Genomic DNA, 20088 nt, shown 5'->3' on the forward strand with positions numbered 1-20088 from the left:
ACTAAAAGCATTGTATACAGTCTCCTTGTCATCCAAAAATTAAACATGAAAATATATCAGAATTTTTTTTAGCTATTTTTTTTTTTTTTCGGTAGCATAATTGCCACATTAAGTTCTGCAATTATATAATAAAGAAAAAAATAACTTTATGCTTTCTGCCATCTTTAGAGGACCCATGACAGTGACTGAGCTAGTAGACTGCATGTCCAATCATTGATATGATTTGCTGACATCACTTTTGATTAAACAACCACACACACATGCATGCATTATGTGGCCAGTCCTACAAATTTTAAATTAAAAGGAATCCTAATGCATATGAAATGAGCTTGTTTAAATCAAGCCAAAGCTGGTCTCTCTTCCTTGGCCAATCCAGTTTTTTGATGGAGCTGACAAATGTCTCCAAACCAGCCTTTCTTCTTTAAGTGTTTTTGTTTTTCAGCAGAGTTGTCATGTGACATTGTCGCCAGGCAATAATCCTCACTGGGTCTAGAGACTTTGCGGACATGCGGACTTGATTATGATATGTCTAGTTCAGTCTATCTGCAGTGCTGCTCTCTGGTCGACAGGAGGCGTGCGTACCTCTCTGAACACTTCAATTAAGTTTATTCAAATAAAACTTGTTTTGGGAGTAGCCTACAATCATCTTATACCATTAATTTCACATTTGTCCTTACACATATGCAAGGGACGCGTATATCATTAAAGTATCCTGCAGGTTTAACGATACACGCTTAAGTTTCAACGATGCACGCTTAAGTTTCGTTTGTAACTCTTCCGCAGAAACAGCTGCGCCTGTTTTATATGAGAGAGTGTGGTTGTAAACCGTTCATTTTCGTTCTGTGATAGTAAATGACCTGAGAGCTTTACGTATCTAACAGTATGAACAGAAGAAACAGGAATAGTCATCTCTCTCTTGCAGCTGTGCGCGCAATTGGATTGGACTTCATAGAGATGCTAGAGGAAACAAACAGGAGATCCATTACTGACAGAAACAAGCTCAGAGACATTTACAATGAAGAGTTTCGAGACAGGTAAAACAATGTAAATGTGTTTTTATTAAGTCAGTTAAATTACCAAGTGCATCATCAGTTGCACATTTGTCTTGTCAGGACGGACGATGGTGTCAAAGATCCAAACTTCTCTAGAGTCATCTTTGCTTTGAGAAAAGGCAACAAAGCGCGTCTTTCCAGGACAGGTCATGTTTACTTTAACAGCAATGTAAGAAACCTTATTATTTACTTCTGGCTATCAGTTAGCCAGATGATTTATGCCCGTTTGAAGTATATATTTTCCAGTATCAGTGTTTATAGTCCTGTAAAGACGCGTGTGTGTGTGTGTGTGCACTATTAATGCGGAAACTGCTAAAAATCCAACATTGCTGGTAACCAGCGTAAGGCATGTTTTGTATTATGGGACCATCCTGTTGTTGGTTTGCTGGTCACAAACATGGGAAAGGGGAGTGCCTGTGGAACAGGTAGGCTACACCAGCAGGGGCGTCGGACTGGGGGGGTAAAGGGTACCAAGTACCCAGGGCCCGAGGCAGGGGGGGGCCCTTAGAAGTCAGTTTTCTATACATACATATACATGCACTAACATTTGTATAGCATTTATTTACAAATAAAAAAGTTGCTGTGCAAAACTAAACTTGTAGTTAGGCACTGGTTTGGTATAAAAAAAAGTCATTTTCATGCTGTACAGGGCCCCACCACCCCTCTCGAATCAATGTAAATGGTACGACCCACAGGTCAGGTGCTTCTGCGGACCTGCGGTGATTCGTGAATCAGTTAATGAGACAGGAGCTGGAGTTAGCCGTGATATGAACTAGGAAGACAGGGGAAGAGTCATGTCTTTCCTTAAGAAAGGAAAATCAGGGGCTCAAAAACGAAAAGAAAAGAAGATTAAAGAGAGAAAGGCAAATGAGGGCAAGCAGTTGCTCACTCAGGTTTTTGAAAAGAAAGGTGAGCTACAAATGCATCATCGAGCATTGACATTGTTTTAACATAAATATCTACTCCAGGTAGAATAGCATACATTTATGTTCGTACTCTATTTGAATAATATACCAATACTTTATAGTATCACACCCTACATAGCGAGCAAACAATATTTCTGAGTAAATAACGGAGTGAGAAGCAGACGGAGGCGGAGCCTGCGCAGCTTGTCTCCTTTTCTGCTGCAGTTCTCCCCAGAGTCAGAACTTTACATGAAAACACTGTATATTTCTCTCCATTATCAAAATCTAACACCCGCGACAACACAGATCGTTAGCGCCTATTTTACCGCATTGTTATGCAAATTAGCTCGCGCACGCTCTTACATTAAGTACAGGATTGTTCTCAGTTTAATGCACATATTAATGATTGAAAATGACTTATTTTAAAACGTAATTCAAAGACTGAATGTCTAGTTTGGCGGTTAGTGTACCCTGTGATTCTATAGTCTGCATTTATTTTAAACAGACAAATAATCAGCAATTAACTTGTACTTAGCCTACACTTTAAAAAGGGTATTGTGACAATAAAGGATATTTTAGCAAGTTAGTAGTACTTTTGACAATGAAACAAAAATATATTAATCAGAGTGTGGCTTATTTTGTTTACATTTTAAGTGTTTTTATGATAAAAATGCAATACCCCACCCATTGGTATCACTATGGTATTTGGTACAGGGGCCCAGCAAGATGGTTTGTACCCAGGGCCCAAAATTTGGTGCTACGCCCCTGTACACCAGCCTTAGTTTTGCTTGAGAGCAGCATTAATATGCTAGTACACCAGCATAAACCATGACCAACATGCAATTCATGCATTTTTCAGCAGGGGAGATCACGTGTTAAGTCACGTGAATACTCTTATCAGCAGGACATATAGAAGGCTGAATTCTGGCCTGGGTCATCGGAAACCTTTAGCTCAGGAAATACAGAAGTTGTTTTATAAATGTGTTATTATATAGCCACAGCCATCAGGTTTATGTAACATTTCATGGCTACCTGTTAAGCTAAAAGTATCTACTGATAACATAAAAATGTTAATAAGAAGAAAAGAAAAAAAAAATTAAAAGCCTACATGAAATTATACATCAAAATATATCTAGACCAGTGATCTGTGTCCTTATAGGTTGGGCTGGTTGTTACAGTGACAATAGCTCATTAAGATTTTGAGTCAAAATGATGTTTTAACTTTTATTAAAGTTTGGGAGGAGCACATTCAGATAATCAACCTAATTAGCACAAGAGGATGAATATATTTAGGCCATGTCCCAAATGGCACACTTCATATGCACTTTTGGTCTTGTGGACTTAAGGCTGATTTATACATATGCATCGAATCTATGCCGTAGCTACATCGTTGGCTGTGTGTAGCAGCCGTAGCCTATGCCGTAGCTTAACATGCACCTCTCCAAAAAATGTAACAACGTGTCTGTAACATGTATGGGACGGGACAACGGAGTTGGACATCCACATGCAGGCTTTATTAATAGGATGAGCGTAGTCGTACAGGGAGAGGGTTAAACACCAGCAAACAGATACAAGAAGGCAAGGCAAAAGAGTAACCCAAACACAGGCAAAGGTCTTGGCAGGCAGCAAACGATCATAAACAAGGAAACAGTCCAGGGTTTAAAAACACAGGCACGGAGATAAGGTCAGATACAAGGCTAAACAATACTCAGAAAAGTGTGTGTGAAATAGTGCAGCTTTTAAAGGGAACCCTAATGGGAAACAGGTGTGAGTGTGATCAGTGCCTAGCTAATGGATTGTGGGAAATGTAGTCCAGAGTGAAGTGACTGCATGTGCACAATGAAAAAGTTTTAATGTTGAAACAGAGACCTCTGGTGGGGACTAGAAGGAAGCAGCGGGCGGAAACATGACAGCATGAAATCTAGCTGCTAGCACTGTGATTGGTCTGCTAGAAGCGGACCAATCACCAAAGAAGAAGCACTTTGATCTGTCTGTATGTTAACGTGAACAGCGATGCAGAAGTATAAATGAAAACCAACGAGTAGCCTACAGCGTAGAGGCTATGACGTAGGTCCGTTGCAGAAATATAAATGAGCCTTTACAATAGGCTTGTTCAAGATGAACTACACTAGCTTGCCACCGGCTGGCGAGATCTTCGTGCTTTCCATAGTGTGCTGAACCAACGTCATTCATGGCAGACCATGCAATTTTTGCATTGATTGTAGACGAAGAAGTGGATGCGATTGAAATTCCCATGTATATCAGATATTCAATAGCAAGATAGGAACTTGTCTAAGAAAAAAACAGAACACATCTTCCTTGTCATCACAGAATCTGACCAATGAGAATAAAGTGTCATCATCAATTCTTTCGCAGCCGATTTTGAGCAAGTGCAGCACCTGACCTAGGCGGCTGGTCTCGTTTTGCTCTCAGTACTTTGATGGCACATGTGATCGTAAGGTGGCTGCAGCGCCAAACAAAATCAAACAAATTTTCTAACCAGATTGCATTGCTTTTGTCAGGCGGCAGCCGATCTTTGCGGCACCGCATGAAGTCGAACAAGCCTAATGGCTGCCGTGTGCGCATGTCTGTTAAGTTCAAGTCAAGTCAAATTTATTTATATAGCGCTTTTACAATTGGTAATTGTTTCAAAGCAGCTTTACATATTAGAAGCACAGAAAAAAAGGGAAGTGGTTAAAACTGTACAAACAAGCGTGGTAATATGTAACATATACAAGATGGTGCTACATTAAGCCAATGTCGGCTGACTTCCAGGGGTGGAAAAAAACCCCTAGGAGAAAAACCCAGCGTGCTAGCACTGGGAAAAAAGTCCTAGGAGGGAAAAAACCCCTTGGAAGATATATATATGTAAATGTATATGGAGATCAAAATCTGAATTGTACATTTTTATTATAGAGATTAAAAATCTATTATATATAAATAAATGTAAGCGGATACGGGGATTAAAAATCTGAATTATAGATGCAGCCAGAACTGGATCTGTAGGCCCATTGTCTCCTGGGCTACGTTGTAGTCAGGTCCAGGTTCTCCATCTGATCTGGATACGGCCTGGATCCAGCACCCGGCAAACCTCAGGATAAGCAGAGAGACAGATATTAGCGTAGATGCCATTCTTATTCTGATGTACAGGTATATCTAGTGTTATAGGAAATGTTCTCGGTTCCGGCCGACCTAATAATTGCAGCGTAACAATCCTTTAACGGATTTGAAAAATGTTAATGTATTGATAATGTGTTATGTGTATGCAAGAGCAAAGAGATGTGTTTTTAGTCTAGATTTAAACTGACAGAGTGTGTCTGCTTCCCGAACAATGCTAGGAAGATTGTTCCAGAGTTTAGGTGCTAAATAGGAAAAGGATCTGCCGCCTTCAGTTGATTTTGATATTCTGGGTATTATCAACTGGCCTAAATTCTGAGATCGCAATAAACGTGAAGGACTATAATGCATTAAGAGCTCACTTAGGTACTGGGGAGCTAAACCATTTAGAGCTTTATAAGTAAGTAGCAAGATTTTAAAATCTATACGATGTTTAATAGGGAGCCAATGTAATGTTGACAGAACTGGGCTAATATGGTCATACTTTCTGGTTCTAGTAAGAACTCTAGCTGCCGCATTTTGGACCAACTGTAGTTTGTTTAAAAGCCGAGCAGAACAACCACCCAGTAGAGCGTTACAATAATCTAGTCTTGAGGTCATGAATGCATGAACCAACTGTTCCGCATTTGTCATTGAGAGCATATGTCGTAATTTAGATATATTTTTTAGATGGAAGAAGGCGGATACTAGAAACATGACTTTCAAATGAAAGATTGGTATCAAAGAGCACACCCAGGTTCCTAACTGAGGACGAAGGTTTAATGGAGCACCCGTCAAGTGTTAGAGAGTATTCAAGGTTTTTTCGTGAGGAAGTTTTTGGTCCAAAGATTAGGAAATCAGTTTTTTCTGAATTTAATAATAAGAAATTTCTTGTCATCCAGTTTTTAATGTCAGCTATGCATTCTGTTAGTTTTGTGAATTTGTAGGTTTCGTCAGGGCGCGAGGAAATATAGAGCTGAGTATCGTCAGCGTAGCAGTGAAAACTAACACCATGCTTCCTAATTATCTCTCCTAAGGGCAGCATGTACAGAGTGAAAAGCAACGGTCCTAATACTGAGCCTTGTGGTACCCCATATTTAACCTGTGATCGATACGACATCTCTTCATTAACTACCACAGACTGATAATGGTCATATAAGTATGATTTGAACCATGCCAAAGCAATTCCACTAATGCCAATATAGTTTTCAAGTCTTTTTAAAAGAATGTTATGATCGATAGTGTCAAAAGCAGCACTGAGATCTAATAACACTAATAGAGAAATACAGCCACGATCGGATGATAGGAGTAGATCGTTTGTAACTCTAACGAGAGCAGTCTCAGTACTATGGTATGGTCTAAATCCTGACTGGAAATCCTCACAGATTCCATTTCTTTCTAAAAAGGAACACAGTTGTGTTGAAACTGCCTTTTCTAGTATCTTTGACAGAAAAGGTAGATTCGAGATTGGCCTGTAATTTACTAAATCTCTCGGATCTAGTTGAGGTTTTTTAATAAGAGGTTTGATAATAGCCTGCTTAAAGGTTTTTGGCACGTGTCCTAGTGTTAAAGATGAATTAATTATATCAAGAAGTGGAGTTCACAAGACTGTAGTAGGGTGTTTCATTTGTCAGTTTTAGATTTCAGAAGGGTGCTCTCTAGATATGCACCCTCGATGCAGAGCCCGCACTGAAATGAGTTCTGCAGCAGACTTCTTCCCGACAGTCAAAGCGGCGTTCCATCACGAAAGTGCAAACTCGTAGGAAGACCGCGAGTGTTTAGGGTGCTATTTGGGACAGGGCCTAATAGACGACCTCTATCACATGACAGTTTTCCAGCATCCCTCTACCACACCAGCTCCTCACACTTAAATACTTCCTGGGATGGGAGAGTACTCTGGGTTTGGTTCAAAATCCGAGCTTGGAGCCCTCCCTTCAGACAGCTTGTCAAATATGCATACTTTTCTATTTGTGATTATATGTAAGGGTCCAATTATACAAATATAGTTTCCTCTAGCAGTGATTTTAAATGCTGGTTTCAAACACCTAGTTCAAAACCCACATAAATTACAATAATGTTTGTTTTTCAAAATTAGAATTAAAATTCCAGTATACCAATCATATTTTTGCAAGTGAATAAAATAAAACCACACTAGCAAATTAGAGGGTAGATTTTGACCAAAAAGTTTAAATGTTTTCTCGGAGACAAGAGTATTCTTCAAAAAAAAAAAGGGACATTGTGTGGTACAATTTTTGCATAGTGTTTCATAATAATTTTAACAATTTTATTACTTTGCTAAAGAATTAGCCTAAAAAACCTATATTAGGGGATTTATTTGCCGATTCCCATTATGACAATATAGTGTAACAACACAGCTTGGCATAGAGTACAAGGAAAGGCTAATATTTCTCATTGACTGGAAGTTTTACGTATATGGAGAGATTTAGAACAGACATTTTTCTTTGCTCAGTTTAAATGTGTTATTTATGTAAAATATCAGTTCTGCATTAGACTGACATTTATTGTTTAATGTGTGTTGAAATATTGTAAACATGTGATACAACTTCAGTGTAGTTCACTCATGAAAGAGGTACATCCAGGTCCGGGTGAGACTGCACGATCAATGGTTCAGATCCTGTCGAAGACCTCAAAACCAAGCTACTCCCATTCAGAGAAATGTTAGCTCACTGCGGCCCCCTAGTGGCCAGGAGGCCTCCGTTCCAGGGCCAGAGGGTGGAGTCAGAGGAAGGAGAAGATTGGCAAAAGACATCGTACAGCGATTGAACACTACTGACAGGTGAGCTGGGGTCCTTTATGCATTTTATCCTTTACCAAGACAGAGACTGGATGTAACACATAGGCAAATAGTATTTAGCATTTCTTTTGTTATTATATGTATTAGCTACTCTCGTAATGTGAAAATTATAATTGACACTTGGGTCAATGACATGACGGGTCTTTTTTTTTTTTTGTCTAAAGGCCTTAATAATATAAAAAACAAAGATATGACATCCAAAGTATGTCATGTAGTACAACTAAATCTCTTTTATTGAATCCAAAAGGTTAATTATATTTTGCTACATATAAATGTATTTTAAAGATTTTGAAGTGTCAAAAGGTCATTCGGTTTAACCGTCCAAAGGCCAATACAGCCATTTCATTTGTGATTAAAATATCTTAAAATGTAATAAATATGAATGAATATGAATATAAATATTCTGGCATGATTTTATAACATCATATAATTGATGTTAATTTGATGTCTTTGATGTCAATTAATTGATGTCATTCGGAGTAATATAAAGGGACAATTTTGGATCAAGTCATGCGGTCAATATCATATGACAGGATGTGACATCATTCAGACAAAGTAACTAACTCTCTCTTAACTATTTGAAAAATTAATGTTTTCACTTGCTCATACGGATGTCCCGAAACATCAGGTCATTCGGTACAACTGCTATAAAACATGGAAAATGTTGTACTAAATATAAAATGTTTGACTGTCCTTTTGTTAGCTATCTAGATATCAGCCTGTTAGCATTATTTGAAAATACTGTCATTTGTTATTACCAAAAGTGTCATTTGGTAAAACAGAAATTTTGGTTTAGACAAATTTTGGTAACAAATTTTGTCCAAATGACAAAAGCAGTGTAAATTAATTATAAAAAACACATAATCTCATTGTTAACACTTAATAAAACTTCAAAATTAATTATATCTCCATTATGTTGTTTTTTTTTTTTACATTTGTAAAAACCTTATTTGTCAATGACTCTCTTGCAAGTGCTTATTTAAATAATAACAAATCTGCAATGCTGCTCTTCTCTTTCCCAGGTCCCATTTTATAGCTGATAAGCATGGGGTGCGGGTGTCCTCAGAGCTCTATATGGAGAATGGAAAGATTCAGATCTCTGTGGATCGGGCAGAAGTTTATGAGCTGAAGCTGTTTGTGGAGAACACTGGTCAAGAGGCCATGTACTTCACATACTACACTGCTCTTCACTGGCTGCAGTGCTTCACTCTGGAAGACAGCAGGAGAGTCACACGCAACAATCCACTACGTCTGGAACCAGGCGAGTACGGCCGACACCTGACATATTGATCCAGTCGCACCATGTTGATTGGAGGTTACATTTGGATATATTCTGGTTTGGTGCCTTTAATGTGATCTATCAGAAATTAAAGTAAATCTTTGTTTGTTTGTTTTTTAAATAGGAGAAAAGTATGAGGTGACGGTGAGATTCAAATGCAGACATGTTGGAGTTTATTCAGCTACTTTGGCATTTGAGTTTAAGCAGAACACTCAGCCCGCCACCCGTCCTTTCCACATTGTGCGCTTCATTGAGGCAGAGTACAGGACTAAGCTTGCAGCCCTACTGGGTCCTACAGAACCATTCAAACCCCTGAGACTCAACATCTCCGAACCCGAAAACTGTAAAGTGGATGAGGGTTTTCCACCGGAAGGGTAAGAGAAACATCACACACATTATGATATGACTTGATTTTAAATAAAATAACAAATATTATGAAAGTTATTAATTAAAAAAATAACATGTAAAATGTAAACACATATTTTAGATTTATTTATACATTTATTTATGTGTATCTCCATGTGTTTTTTTTTCTTCTGTAGTTATGTTCAGAACTTTCTTGAAAATGTTCTGCCACTCGGGCAATACACTCCTTCTCCTGACGTCCCCGTGCTGGCCAAGCTCCTGAAAGATGACCAGATGCTCAGAGGAAAATTTCAGGAACATCAGTTAGTGTCATTCAAGTGAAATATTAATAATAATAATAATAATACATTTTATTTGTAATGCGCTTTTCTTAAACCCAAAGCGCTACAGTAATAAAATAAAACAAAACAACACAACAAAAGCAATACAATTCATTAGAGAAAGACAGTCTTAAATAAGTGTGTCTTAATCAACTTTTTAAAATGACCCAACGTTGGTGCATTTCTGATGGGTAGAGGAAGCACATTCCATAGCTTAGGGGCTTTGTATGAAAAGGCTCTTTCCCCCATGGTCTTTAGCTTACGTGAAGGCTGGTAAAGTGAAAGAGAGTTAGAAGAGCGAAGAGAGCGTGATGGAGTATAAGGACTGATGAGATCGCAAAGATACTCAGGTGCAGTCCCATGAAGTGCCTTGTATGTTAAAATAAGAATTTTAAAATCAATTCTCGCATTTATGGGAAGCCAGTGTAATTGTGAAAGAACAGGTGTAATGTGTTCACGAGGAGAAGTACGAGTAAGCACACGAGCGGCAGAATTTTGTATATACTGAAGCCTGCTCAACGATTTAGCTGGAAGGCCAGAGAACAAGGCATTACAGTTATCTAACCTAGTTGTTATGAAGGCATGTATAAGCCTTTCTGTGTCTGCAAAAGAGAGAAAAGGTCTAAGTCGAGCTATGTTTCTCAGGTGGAAAAATGCAGTTTTAGAGATGTGTTTTATGTGTGCTTCAAATGTTAAGTGTGGATCAAAAATGACACCAAGATTCCGCACCTGTGAAGTGGGGATTACCGTGCTGGAATCAAGAATCAAACTGATCTGCTCGGCCTTACGAGTAGCTGCCACTGTACCAATCTGCATCAGTTCAGTTTTGGAGCCATTCAGCTTCAGGAAGTTATTCTGCATCCAGATACCGATCTCTGCTAAACAACCACGCAAAGCTATTAATGAGCAGTGGACATCAGGACTCGTGGTGATGTAAATCTGCGTATCATCAGCATAGCAGTGATAGCCAAGACCATGTTTCCTGATGATCTGCCCAAGCGGAAGCATATAAATGTTAAATAATATTGGACCCAGTACTGAACCCTGAGGAACTCCCTGTCGAACAGGCACGGTGTCAGATTTGTGGTTACCCAAGCCAACGAACTGGGTACGATTTGTTAAATAAGACCGGAACCAGTTGAGGACAGCTCCAGAAAGACCCAACCAGTTTTCAAGCCTGTCAAGGAGAAGAGAGTGACATATAGTGTCAAAAGCAGCACTAAGGTCTAGTAAGACCAAAATACTGCAAGCACCGGAATCTGCTGCGATAAGAAGATCATTTACGACTCGATATTATTACCATTTAAAAGAACTGTTTTCTATTTTAATATATTATATAATGTAATTTATTCCTATGATGGCAAAGATGATTTTCAGCATCATTACTCCAGTCTTCAGTGTCGTGATCCTTCAGAAATCATTCTAATATGCTGATAGACTTCAGCTAGTGTCCTTCAAGCATCCAATTATGCCATGTAGAACTGGTTTGAGATCATTTTTAGGGATGTTATCAGGGGTGTAGCTACCCTTTTGTTGGTGAATATGGATTAACATAAAGTATATGCATTTGATGAGACATATTGAAGAGAAACATTTTAGAAATTCATGCATTCCCTGGAAATTTAACCTGTGACCTTGGCATTGCTTGTGCCTTACTGTTTTGTTTGAGCTGTTATACAGAAACACCGGAACATAAGCTTTGGTCAAAGTTTGGTCTAATGCCTGTGCAGCTTTTTCACATTATGGCTTTATATAATACATTTGCAAAAAGAGCAAACTTGTGGAATATTCCAAGAATAATCTAAAGACATCTACTTGTGGAAAAATGTTACTAAGATAATTTAATTGAAAACATTTTGTTAATTGTGCTTTATTTTATTTGTAGGCTTATTTGTAGGCCATACCACAGTGTTATATAGTATATACTTATGATTCATCCTTCATCCTCTTCATGTACATTAACATTTGAACATTTTAAAAAATAATGATTTTCCCTTTGATGTGTTTGATGGTGTCTAGGTCATTACTGCAGAGTCCGCTGAGCTTCCATAATTATGCCGAACGCTTTGATTTACTGCTGCAACTAGAGGAGTGTCAGATGCATGTGGATATCAAGAGATATAACAAAGATCAAGTCACCTTATCCAGGGACAAAAATGACAAAAGACTAATGGTCTTATATGTGAGTGGAAATGTCTTTTGTTAGAGCACTTCCTGTGTTGGAGATTGTAAGATTTTTTAAAGTCTGTTTGTATCTATTGATTTAAAGCTCCCTGGTGTATCAGAGAACAGGCCATCGGTCCTGAGGGGAGATCATCTGCTTCTCACCAAGAGTGAGGAGGTCAATTTCTCAACTGTGACCAAATACAAGGGCTACGTCCACAAAGTAGAACTGGATCAGGTCAAACTGGGCTTCTCCAGAAGGTATGAAGTATGAGTGAGATTTAAAACATTCTGTATGTGGCGTGGCATAACACTGCCCTGCATCATATTTGCTGAATGAAATCCAATAATTGTTTTCACTAATTTTGGGGTGCTGATGCCAAAATGGGGCCTGTTTTGCTGTAGCTTAACCATTTTCTCACAAAATATATCATGCATTTCATAACATTTTTGCTTTCGACAGCCATTTGTAAGGTAAAGAAGTCTTGTATTATCACTTAAACACCAGAAACACTGAAACACAGACATGATTCTTCCTCTGAGCCAGGTTAGAATTATTTGTTTGTCAGCCGATTTTCACATGTAATACATTATTTTATGCATAATCTCTGATTTCAAGTTTAGAATAATGGCCAGTGACAGAAGAAAGTGCAAACATGGCCCAAATATTTTCTGCTACATCTGTGGGTGTTTTACTACATCCAAACAGTGACAGTAAATTACAGATTTTGTGGGGGGAAAATTATCTATCAACATGTTTATTTGGCCATATTTTTCCATTCTTTTGCAGATTGTATGTTAAATTATACATTTTGAATACTTCTTTTTGTCAAATCTTTTGACATTTGACTAGGGGCAGTCGTGGCCTAATGGTTAGGGAGTCAGACTGGCAACCCGAAGGTTATGAGCTCGGGTCTCAATAGGCAGTGAATGAGGTGAAAAAATGGCTGCCCACTGCTCTGGGTGTGTCTGTCCACTGTTTGCAGTGTGTGTTCACTACTCCTAATGTGTGTGCACTAACTGGATGGGTTAAATGCAGAGGAAAAATTCTGAGTATGTTACCATACTTGGCTTCACATTTCACTTTCACTTTCATTTTTGTAATGCATTAAAGCTGATACATATGTATAATTTGGAACATCTTCATTCTTATTTAAAAAAAACAAAACAAAAAAACAACCTCCAAGCTTTTATTGATATTTTTGTTTTTATTGATTTTATTGATATTGATAGATTTTTTTTATATGTGTTTGTGTGTATGTGTTAAGGTTCCTTGACCATGTATACATAGATAATATGAAGTTCCGTGTGGAGTTCACAGTGAATCGTCTCCCATTAAGACTGCAACACAGAGCTGTACACATGGCGGTCCAGCACAACCTCAGAGATGTTCTGTTCCCCGTAGGCTCAAGGAGTGTTACCCCTGTGTCTCCACCTGCACTGAGGTCAGTAAGACCCAGATGTGCTATAAATATGCTATTATTATTATACTAGTGTTAAACCTTCAGAAGGAAACACTGTGTGTATTTCAACACAATGTGTGTGTCTCTAGATTCTTTGATCAACAACTTGAGAGGAACCCTGAACAGTACAGCGCAGTATGTAACATCGTGGCCGGTACATCCAAGCCGGCACCGTACTTGGTGTTTGGTCCTCCTGGCACTGGTAAAACCGTCACGATAGTGGAGGCCATCAAACAGGTAAAACCAGTAATCATACACACCAAAGTAAACACACTCCCACCAGGTCTGCATGAAAATGCCATATGGTATTATATTTGCTTTTGTGAAAGAATTTAGTGTAATAGCTAATGCATTCAGTCATTCTTTCTGTGTGTTTCTCAACATCTCTCAGTTGGAGAAGAATATACCTGAGGCCTATATCCTAGCTTGCGCTCCTTCTAACAGTGCAGCTGATCAACTGTGTGAAAAGTTGATCGCTAGTCGACATGTCGATGCACGTAAAATTTACAGACTCTACGCTAGCTCACGCAATCCAAAAGACATCCCTGAAGTTCTAAAGGTAAGTGAATTATATTAAATTATTTGTAACATATAATATATAAAACAAAAAATATATATATTTTTTTAGTGAAGACAAGATATTTATTTTTCAGTCACACTTTATTAATGCAGTGAAATTCATGTATTTTTAAGTGACCAAATGGTATATGGAGTTACTATATACAGGTGCCTACAGTTTTTATTTTGACTGTCTATGTTGTGTGTGTGTCTGTGTTTAGAACAACAGTAATGTGAATGGAGATTTGATTATTTTCCCATGTAAAGAGGACCTAATGTCCTACAAGATCCTGGTCAGCACTCTAGTCACCGCAGGCAGGTGAAGGCTGTCATCTTATTCAAACACAATAAACTCAAATTTCTCTCACAGATATGATTTATAGCAGTCAGTAAACACTGTGTCTGTGTTGGTAGGCTGGTCAGTGGGGGTTTTCCAGTGGATCATTTTTCTCACATCTTTGTGGATGAGGCAGGGCATGCTGTGGAGTCAGAGACCATCATCAGTGTGGCAGGTGGGCAACCACTCGTGCTCAGATGCGAGTTTGCTCTTTTTGCCCCAAATATGAACTGTAGTAGGTCTGATAGTAGTGAGATCCGTTTTTGGAATCATTACATTATCTCGTTGGGTGTGTTTAGGACTGCTGAATGCAGAGACTGGGCAGCTTGTTTTGGCTGGGGATCCTAAGCAGCTGGGACCAATCCTGAGATCTCCTCTTGCCATTAATTATGGGCTTGGTGAGATGCACATATATACAGACACATCACTCACTCGACGTATAAGCTGATTATTTTCATGTTAAAATTATTTTATGTTCCCAAAAAATGGTGTTGTTATTGTTTACCATTTAACCTTTAACAATTGCTGAATCACTACTGTTGTAAATAAAAATGAAGGTGTAAGCAAAATGGTGTGTATTATTGTAATGAATTGTAATCTGAAGTTGTGTGTCTTTCCTGTAGATGTCTCTTTGCTGGAGAGGCTGATGACACAGAATGATCTTTATAAGAAAGATGACGTTGAATTTGACAAACGCTACGTCACCAAACTTCTTCTGAATTACAGGTAGGACACACCGGTCTGCTGAGTTCATAAAGTCAAAATGTCAAAGTCACTATCACAGTTTTGTTTCCTCTTTTGTTATATTTAGACTAATTTTGTTTCTTCTTTTTGGCCCAGGTGTTGAGGACATTTACACTGTGTTCCAAATTAGTATGCAAGTGACGTATCAGTGGGATTTCACTACAATAAACATTCAGATTTGAGTTTTTCAAAGAAAGTGTTTGTTTTGTTTCTCATATCTTAAATAACTGGAATCAATCTCAGACAGGTTTATAAAGTAGTTTGCCAGGTCTTCTTAGGTAAATAGAAAACCTACTTAAAGAGGTTGTTCCACATTATTAAGCAAGTCACAGTTCTCATGCAATATGGGGAGGGAGGAAGATCTTTCTGAAGTTTAAATGCGTGAAATGGTGCAATGTCTTGTAAAAGGCTTGAAAACAACTAATATTGTGTGAAAACTGAATGGAGATTATCAAACTATCATAAGATTTTTGAGAAATTTACAACACACAAGAAGTATAAAAAGGACAGCAGTAAAGACATCGTTAAAATAGTCAATGTGACTACTGTGGTTCAACCTTAATGTTGAACCTTAAGCGACAAGAATACTTTTTGAGTCGGCGTTCTGATGTAGACCCCGGAAGCGCTGAACGTAAATAACATAGGAGAATGACAGGGGAGAGATGAATTTGTTGAATAAAGTCGTTATTTTTGTTTTGTTTTTGCACACAAAAAGTATTCTCATCGCTTCATAATGTTGAGGTTTAACCACTGTAGTCACATTGACTATTTTGACTATTTTGGCAGTTTTTACTACCTTGAATTTGGTAATTACATTGCTTTCTATGGGGGATAAAAAAACCTCTAGGATTTCATCAAAAGTTTGATAATCTCCATCCGGTTTTCACACAATATTAGTTGTTTTCATGCCTTTTGCAAGACATTGTACCATTTCATGCTTTTCATCTGCATCTTCCTCCCCACATGCATGAGAACTGCGAGTTGCTTAATAATGTGGAACAACATCTTTAAGTAGGGTTTCCATTTACCTAAGTAGACCTGGCAAACTGTTTAACAAACCTTTCTGAAATTGATACCAGTTATTTAAAAAGATATGGAGAAATAAAACAAACAAACTCTTTCTTTGAAAAACTAAAATCTGAATGTTTATTGTACTAAAATCCAATTATGTAACTTGCATAATAATTAAAGTGTAGTTTTTTAAAGAACATATAAATCTTAATCTTGCAAGAAAAAGGAATGTTAGTTATGTCTAATTAAAAATTTTCTTCACACACTCTTCAGGTCCAGAGGTGTAAGTATTTGAGTAAATGTAATTGGTTACTGTACTTAAGTATCTTTTGGCTACTTTGTACAAAGATATCAGCAACTTTGATCTCTACTTGACTACATTTTTGAATAAGTAAATGTACTCTTTACTCTAATACATTTGTGATGAGTAATGCAATTACATATTGCATGGCCCCTACTTTTTCGGCAGCAGTTTGTTTCTGCAATAAAGAAGCGATATCGCCATCTAAGGGTTTCTTGTGCGCTTTGTTCTTTGTTGCTGTATGGTATCTGTACTTTTACTCAAGTATGGTTTTCAGGTACTCTTTACACCTCTGTTCAGGTCTCATCCATCCATTCTGGAGGTTCCTAACGAGCTGTTTTATGATGGGGAGTTGAAGGCATGTGCAAATGAGATCAGCTCCAACCAGTACTGCAACTGGGAGCACCTGCCCAAAAGAGTATGAGACATATTAAACAGCACTTTAGTCACTATAGTTAAATCTGTTTCCTGGAGATTACCCATTTGTGTATTGTTCCCCTCACCCCCATCAGGGATTTCCTGTGATTTTCCATGGAGTTCCTGGGAAGGATGAAAGAGAGTCGAATAGCCCGTCATTCTTTAACAAGTTTGAAATCGAGATCATCATAGATTACCTGAAGAAGCTGCTCCTGACACAGGCGAAGAGGGGAATCTCTAGAATCTCCCCCAGAGATATTGGCATTATCGCCCCCTACAGGAAACAGGTGGAGCCTGCTCTTGGGCAGCCCTATTTTCTGTCACCAAAATAGCAGTTAAAATATCATGGCACTTCTCTTGAATCTCTGATGGTCTGCACTATCACTTTACTTTCTCTGGGGTTTGATTTCATAGGTGGAGAAGATCAGACTGGTTATCAAATCAGACAAGGACCTCCAAAAGTGTATGTGCATTGATGACCTGAAAGTTAGTTTGAGTTTAAGCCTTGTACACACTCTGGTATGGCTTTTTATCTTAAATTAGGACAGGTCAACACAAAATGATAGACACTTCCCTTTGTGTGTTCGGTGTGTTGTGTAGGTTGGTTCCGTGGAGGAGTTTCAAGGCCAAGAGAGGAAAGTGATCATGGTGTCGGCTGTTCGCAGCAGCAAGGAACACATAATTTTGGATGAAACATTCAGCATTGGGTTTCTCAAGAATGAGAAGGTACAGACCCAAAACTTTAAAAGGGTCGTGTAATACCATAACATGATATGAACTTGAACAAAGTTGTGTGTTACATTGTGAACTACATTGTGAATATGCTCTTTCTGTAACAATGTGCTATAACACACTTTAGTCTTGAACTTGTTCATTTCATGTCTTGTTCTTTAGAGATTCAATGTGGCGGTAACAAGAGCAAAATCCCTGTTCATCATGGTGGGAAACCCCATCATTCTGCGGACAGATGAAATCTGGGGCCGGTATATACTGTACACTGCCAAATTACACATGGATGAAATGCAAACCCTGATGAGGAACTGACTAAATGATGTGCATCGCTTGTGTATTTTCATAGGTTTATTGACTTCTGCTCCGATCAGGGTGGTTACACCGGGCTTCCCTTAACCAATGTAGAGGGAATAGAGGAGGTTGAAAAGTGTCTACTTGCTCTTAACATCCAGGATGAGAGTGGTGAGACCTCTGGCAGTCACAAAACATTGACTTTCATACCACAACTTTACTGGCTACTGTAAATTTCAGAAATAATCTTTCACTGGGATGAAAATAAAACTTGATTTAGTTTAATGCCCTCAAAATACTTGGGAATTCTTCATCTGAAAAAAAAAAAGTAGTCATGCGTGTCTGTTGATGTTCTGCCAAAAACATTACATCATGTCAGATTTCAAGACTTTGCCTTAAAGGATTAGTTCAAATTAAAATTTCCTTATAATTTACTCACCCCCATGTCATCCAAGATGTCCATGTCCTTCTTTCTTCAGTCGAAAAGAAATTAAGGTGTTTGATTAAAACATTCCAGGATTTAGTGGACTTCAATGGACCCCAAACGGTTGAAGGTCAAAATTACAGTTTCAGTGCAGCTTCTAAGGGCTTTAAACAATACCAGACGAGGAATATGTAATGTAATGAACTGAATGTAAAAAACATCAGTTTGGAGCATGGGCATGCGCAAAAGGAATCGTCAGTGGAGCCCGGAGGTGGAGTCGTGGAATCAAACTTCTGCCCAGACAACTGCGTCATCATTGATGTATTTTAAATAGACTATATAAATTATACACAATTTAAAATTCTATCTATAAAATAATAAGTGCTAAGTGTATTACTGCCCTCCACAGGTCAAAGTTTGAACTAGTTGTTATATACTTGCACTAGCATATTGTATATGACATTAGTTCAAACTTTGACCTGTGGAGGGCAGTAATACATTTAGCAGCGTCTACACTGCTGGAATTCTAATAGAGAAGAAGAAGAAGAAGAGAGCTAATTCAAGATGAGCATTTATGGTTAAAACATACAAGAGTTTTTATTTTTTTAGAAAATGAGTGATGGTTTTTCTAGATAAGACCCTTATTTCTTGTCTGGGATCATGTAGAATGCTTTGGAGCTGCACTGAAACTAATTTTTTTCCTTCAACCGTTTGGGCTCCACTGAAGTCCACTATATGGAGAAAAATCCTGGAATGTTTTCATCAAAAACCTTAAATTCTTTTCGACTGAAGAAAGAAGGACATGGACATTTTGGATGACATGGGGGTGAGTAAATTATCAGAATTTTAATTTGAAAGTGAACTAATCCTTTAATGCAAATGCTCTGTTGTCTACATTCACATTGCAAATAGGATGTTGTCGTCTTTCTTACGTTTTTTTTTTCAAAAAACAAACAAACAAAAAAACGTGATTATAATGCTTTTAAGACTTTAAAGAACTTGTCCAACTGAATTCAATCACAGTTAGAAATTATATCTCAAATAAATAAATCACTTACTGGTAATATAACAATATTAGCTAAATAGAATTAGCTTCTGCTCAATTTGAAAAGTTTCCAGCAGTCTTGTTCTATGGTGATTTATAGTTTAATAAGTGTTAAGCAATACATAGTAATAATATAATTGTAATTTAAACATTACTAATAATAATATAACCTAAATAATAATTGTAAATGAATAATAATAGTTTCAAGAAGGCATGATGTGGAAAAAAACGACTGTTGTGTTCTTTCACCCCCTAGAGGAAACTGAGGAGAGTGTGGTCCAACAACAACTGAATCCTGAGTGGAGACACGATTACTAACAAAGAGCCAGTCTTCACTAGCCACACCTGTTCTACACATTCTTTTGAAGCTGGTATGGAAATCCTGGATCTTTCAGTTCTTTAAATCAAGGTGTTCGCTAGGGGTGCAATGGTTCAAATTACTCATGGTTCGCTTTGTATCACGGTTTTAGGGTCACGGTTTCGGTACGGTTCGGTATGTGCGATGTTCAGGGAAAAAAGGACTACTGTCGAATAAAATGAAAGAAAATAAGAACAAATAATCAAAGTACAAGCAACAGCACAAATAAAATAAACAGTGCTTTTCAGGTATCTAACAGTAGTCAAGAATAAAATATATGAATCAAATAGCCTATAAAAAACACTGTTTTATCTTCACAGTATGAATTAAATAAAGATTAATCATTATTGAAATTACAAAAGCTATTCAGTCAAGAGCAGTGAGTGATTTCTTTTCTCATTTGTTGTTTGA

The 20088-nt window shown here is 37.8% G+C and overlaps 1 protein-coding gene across 3 annotated transcripts; it reads left to right on the forward strand.

Annotated features, from left to right (window-relative positions):
- The first annotated feature begins 689 nt into the window (after positions 1 to 689).
- Positions 690 to 19847, forward strand: LOC137027113 (putative helicase mov-10-B.2). Of its 3 annotated transcripts, XM_067394944.1 has the most exons (22): positions 690 to 1034; positions 1113 to 1221; positions 7654 to 7850; positions 8891 to 9129; positions 9272 to 9521; positions 9690 to 9815; positions 11853 to 12015; positions 12103 to 12257; positions 13265 to 13441; positions 13549 to 13696; positions 13851 to 14018; positions 14239 to 14336; positions 14432 to 14529; positions 14654 to 14752; positions 14978 to 15080; positions 16711 to 16828; positions 16923 to 17114; positions 17242 to 17313; positions 17428 to 17553; positions 17722 to 17810; positions 17906 to 18021; positions 19576 to 19847. In XM_067394944.1, exons 1-22 carry the CDS (start codon positions 883 to 885, stop codon positions 19635 to 19637), a joined length of 3057 nt encoding a protein of 1018 aa, XP_067251045.1. In that variant the 5' UTR covers positions 690 to 882; the 3' UTR covers positions 19638 to 19847. The 3 variants fall into 3 exon arrangements, 2 of the variants coding, with proteins under 2 accessions (XP_067251045.1, XP_067251046.1); XR_010895991.1 differs by lacking the exon at positions 19576 to 19847 and having other exon boundaries at positions 17242 to 17290; positions 17906 to 17954; XM_067394945.1 differs by lacking the exons at positions 690 to 1034; positions 1113 to 1221 and adding an exon at positions 1785 to 1961.
- Positions 19848 to 20088: the final 241 nt, after the last annotated feature.

This window comes from Chanodichthys erythropterus, chromosome 9 (assembly GCF_024489055.1).
Source record: "Chanodichthys erythropterus isolate Z2021 chromosome 9, ASM2448905v1, whole genome shotgun sequence".
Classification (NCBI taxonomy): Eukaryota; Metazoa; Chordata; class Actinopteri; order Cypriniformes; family Xenocyprididae; genus Chanodichthys; species Chanodichthys erythropterus.

Excerpts from the sequence above, each read along its gene's own strand:
- LOC137027113 (XM_067394944.1), top strand. The coding sequence starts at position 883 with ATGAACAGAAGAAACAGGAATAGTCATCTCTCTCTTGCAGCTGTGCGC. Across the intron at positions 1,035-1,112 it reads AATGAAGAGTTTCGAGACAG|GACGGACGATGGTGTCAAAG; the intron begins GTAAAACAATGT and ends TTGTCTTGTCAG. Across the intron at positions 13,697-13,850 it reads TAGTGGAGGCCATCAAACAG|TTGGAGAAGAATATACCTGA; the intron begins GTAAAACCAGTA and ends AACATCTCTCAG.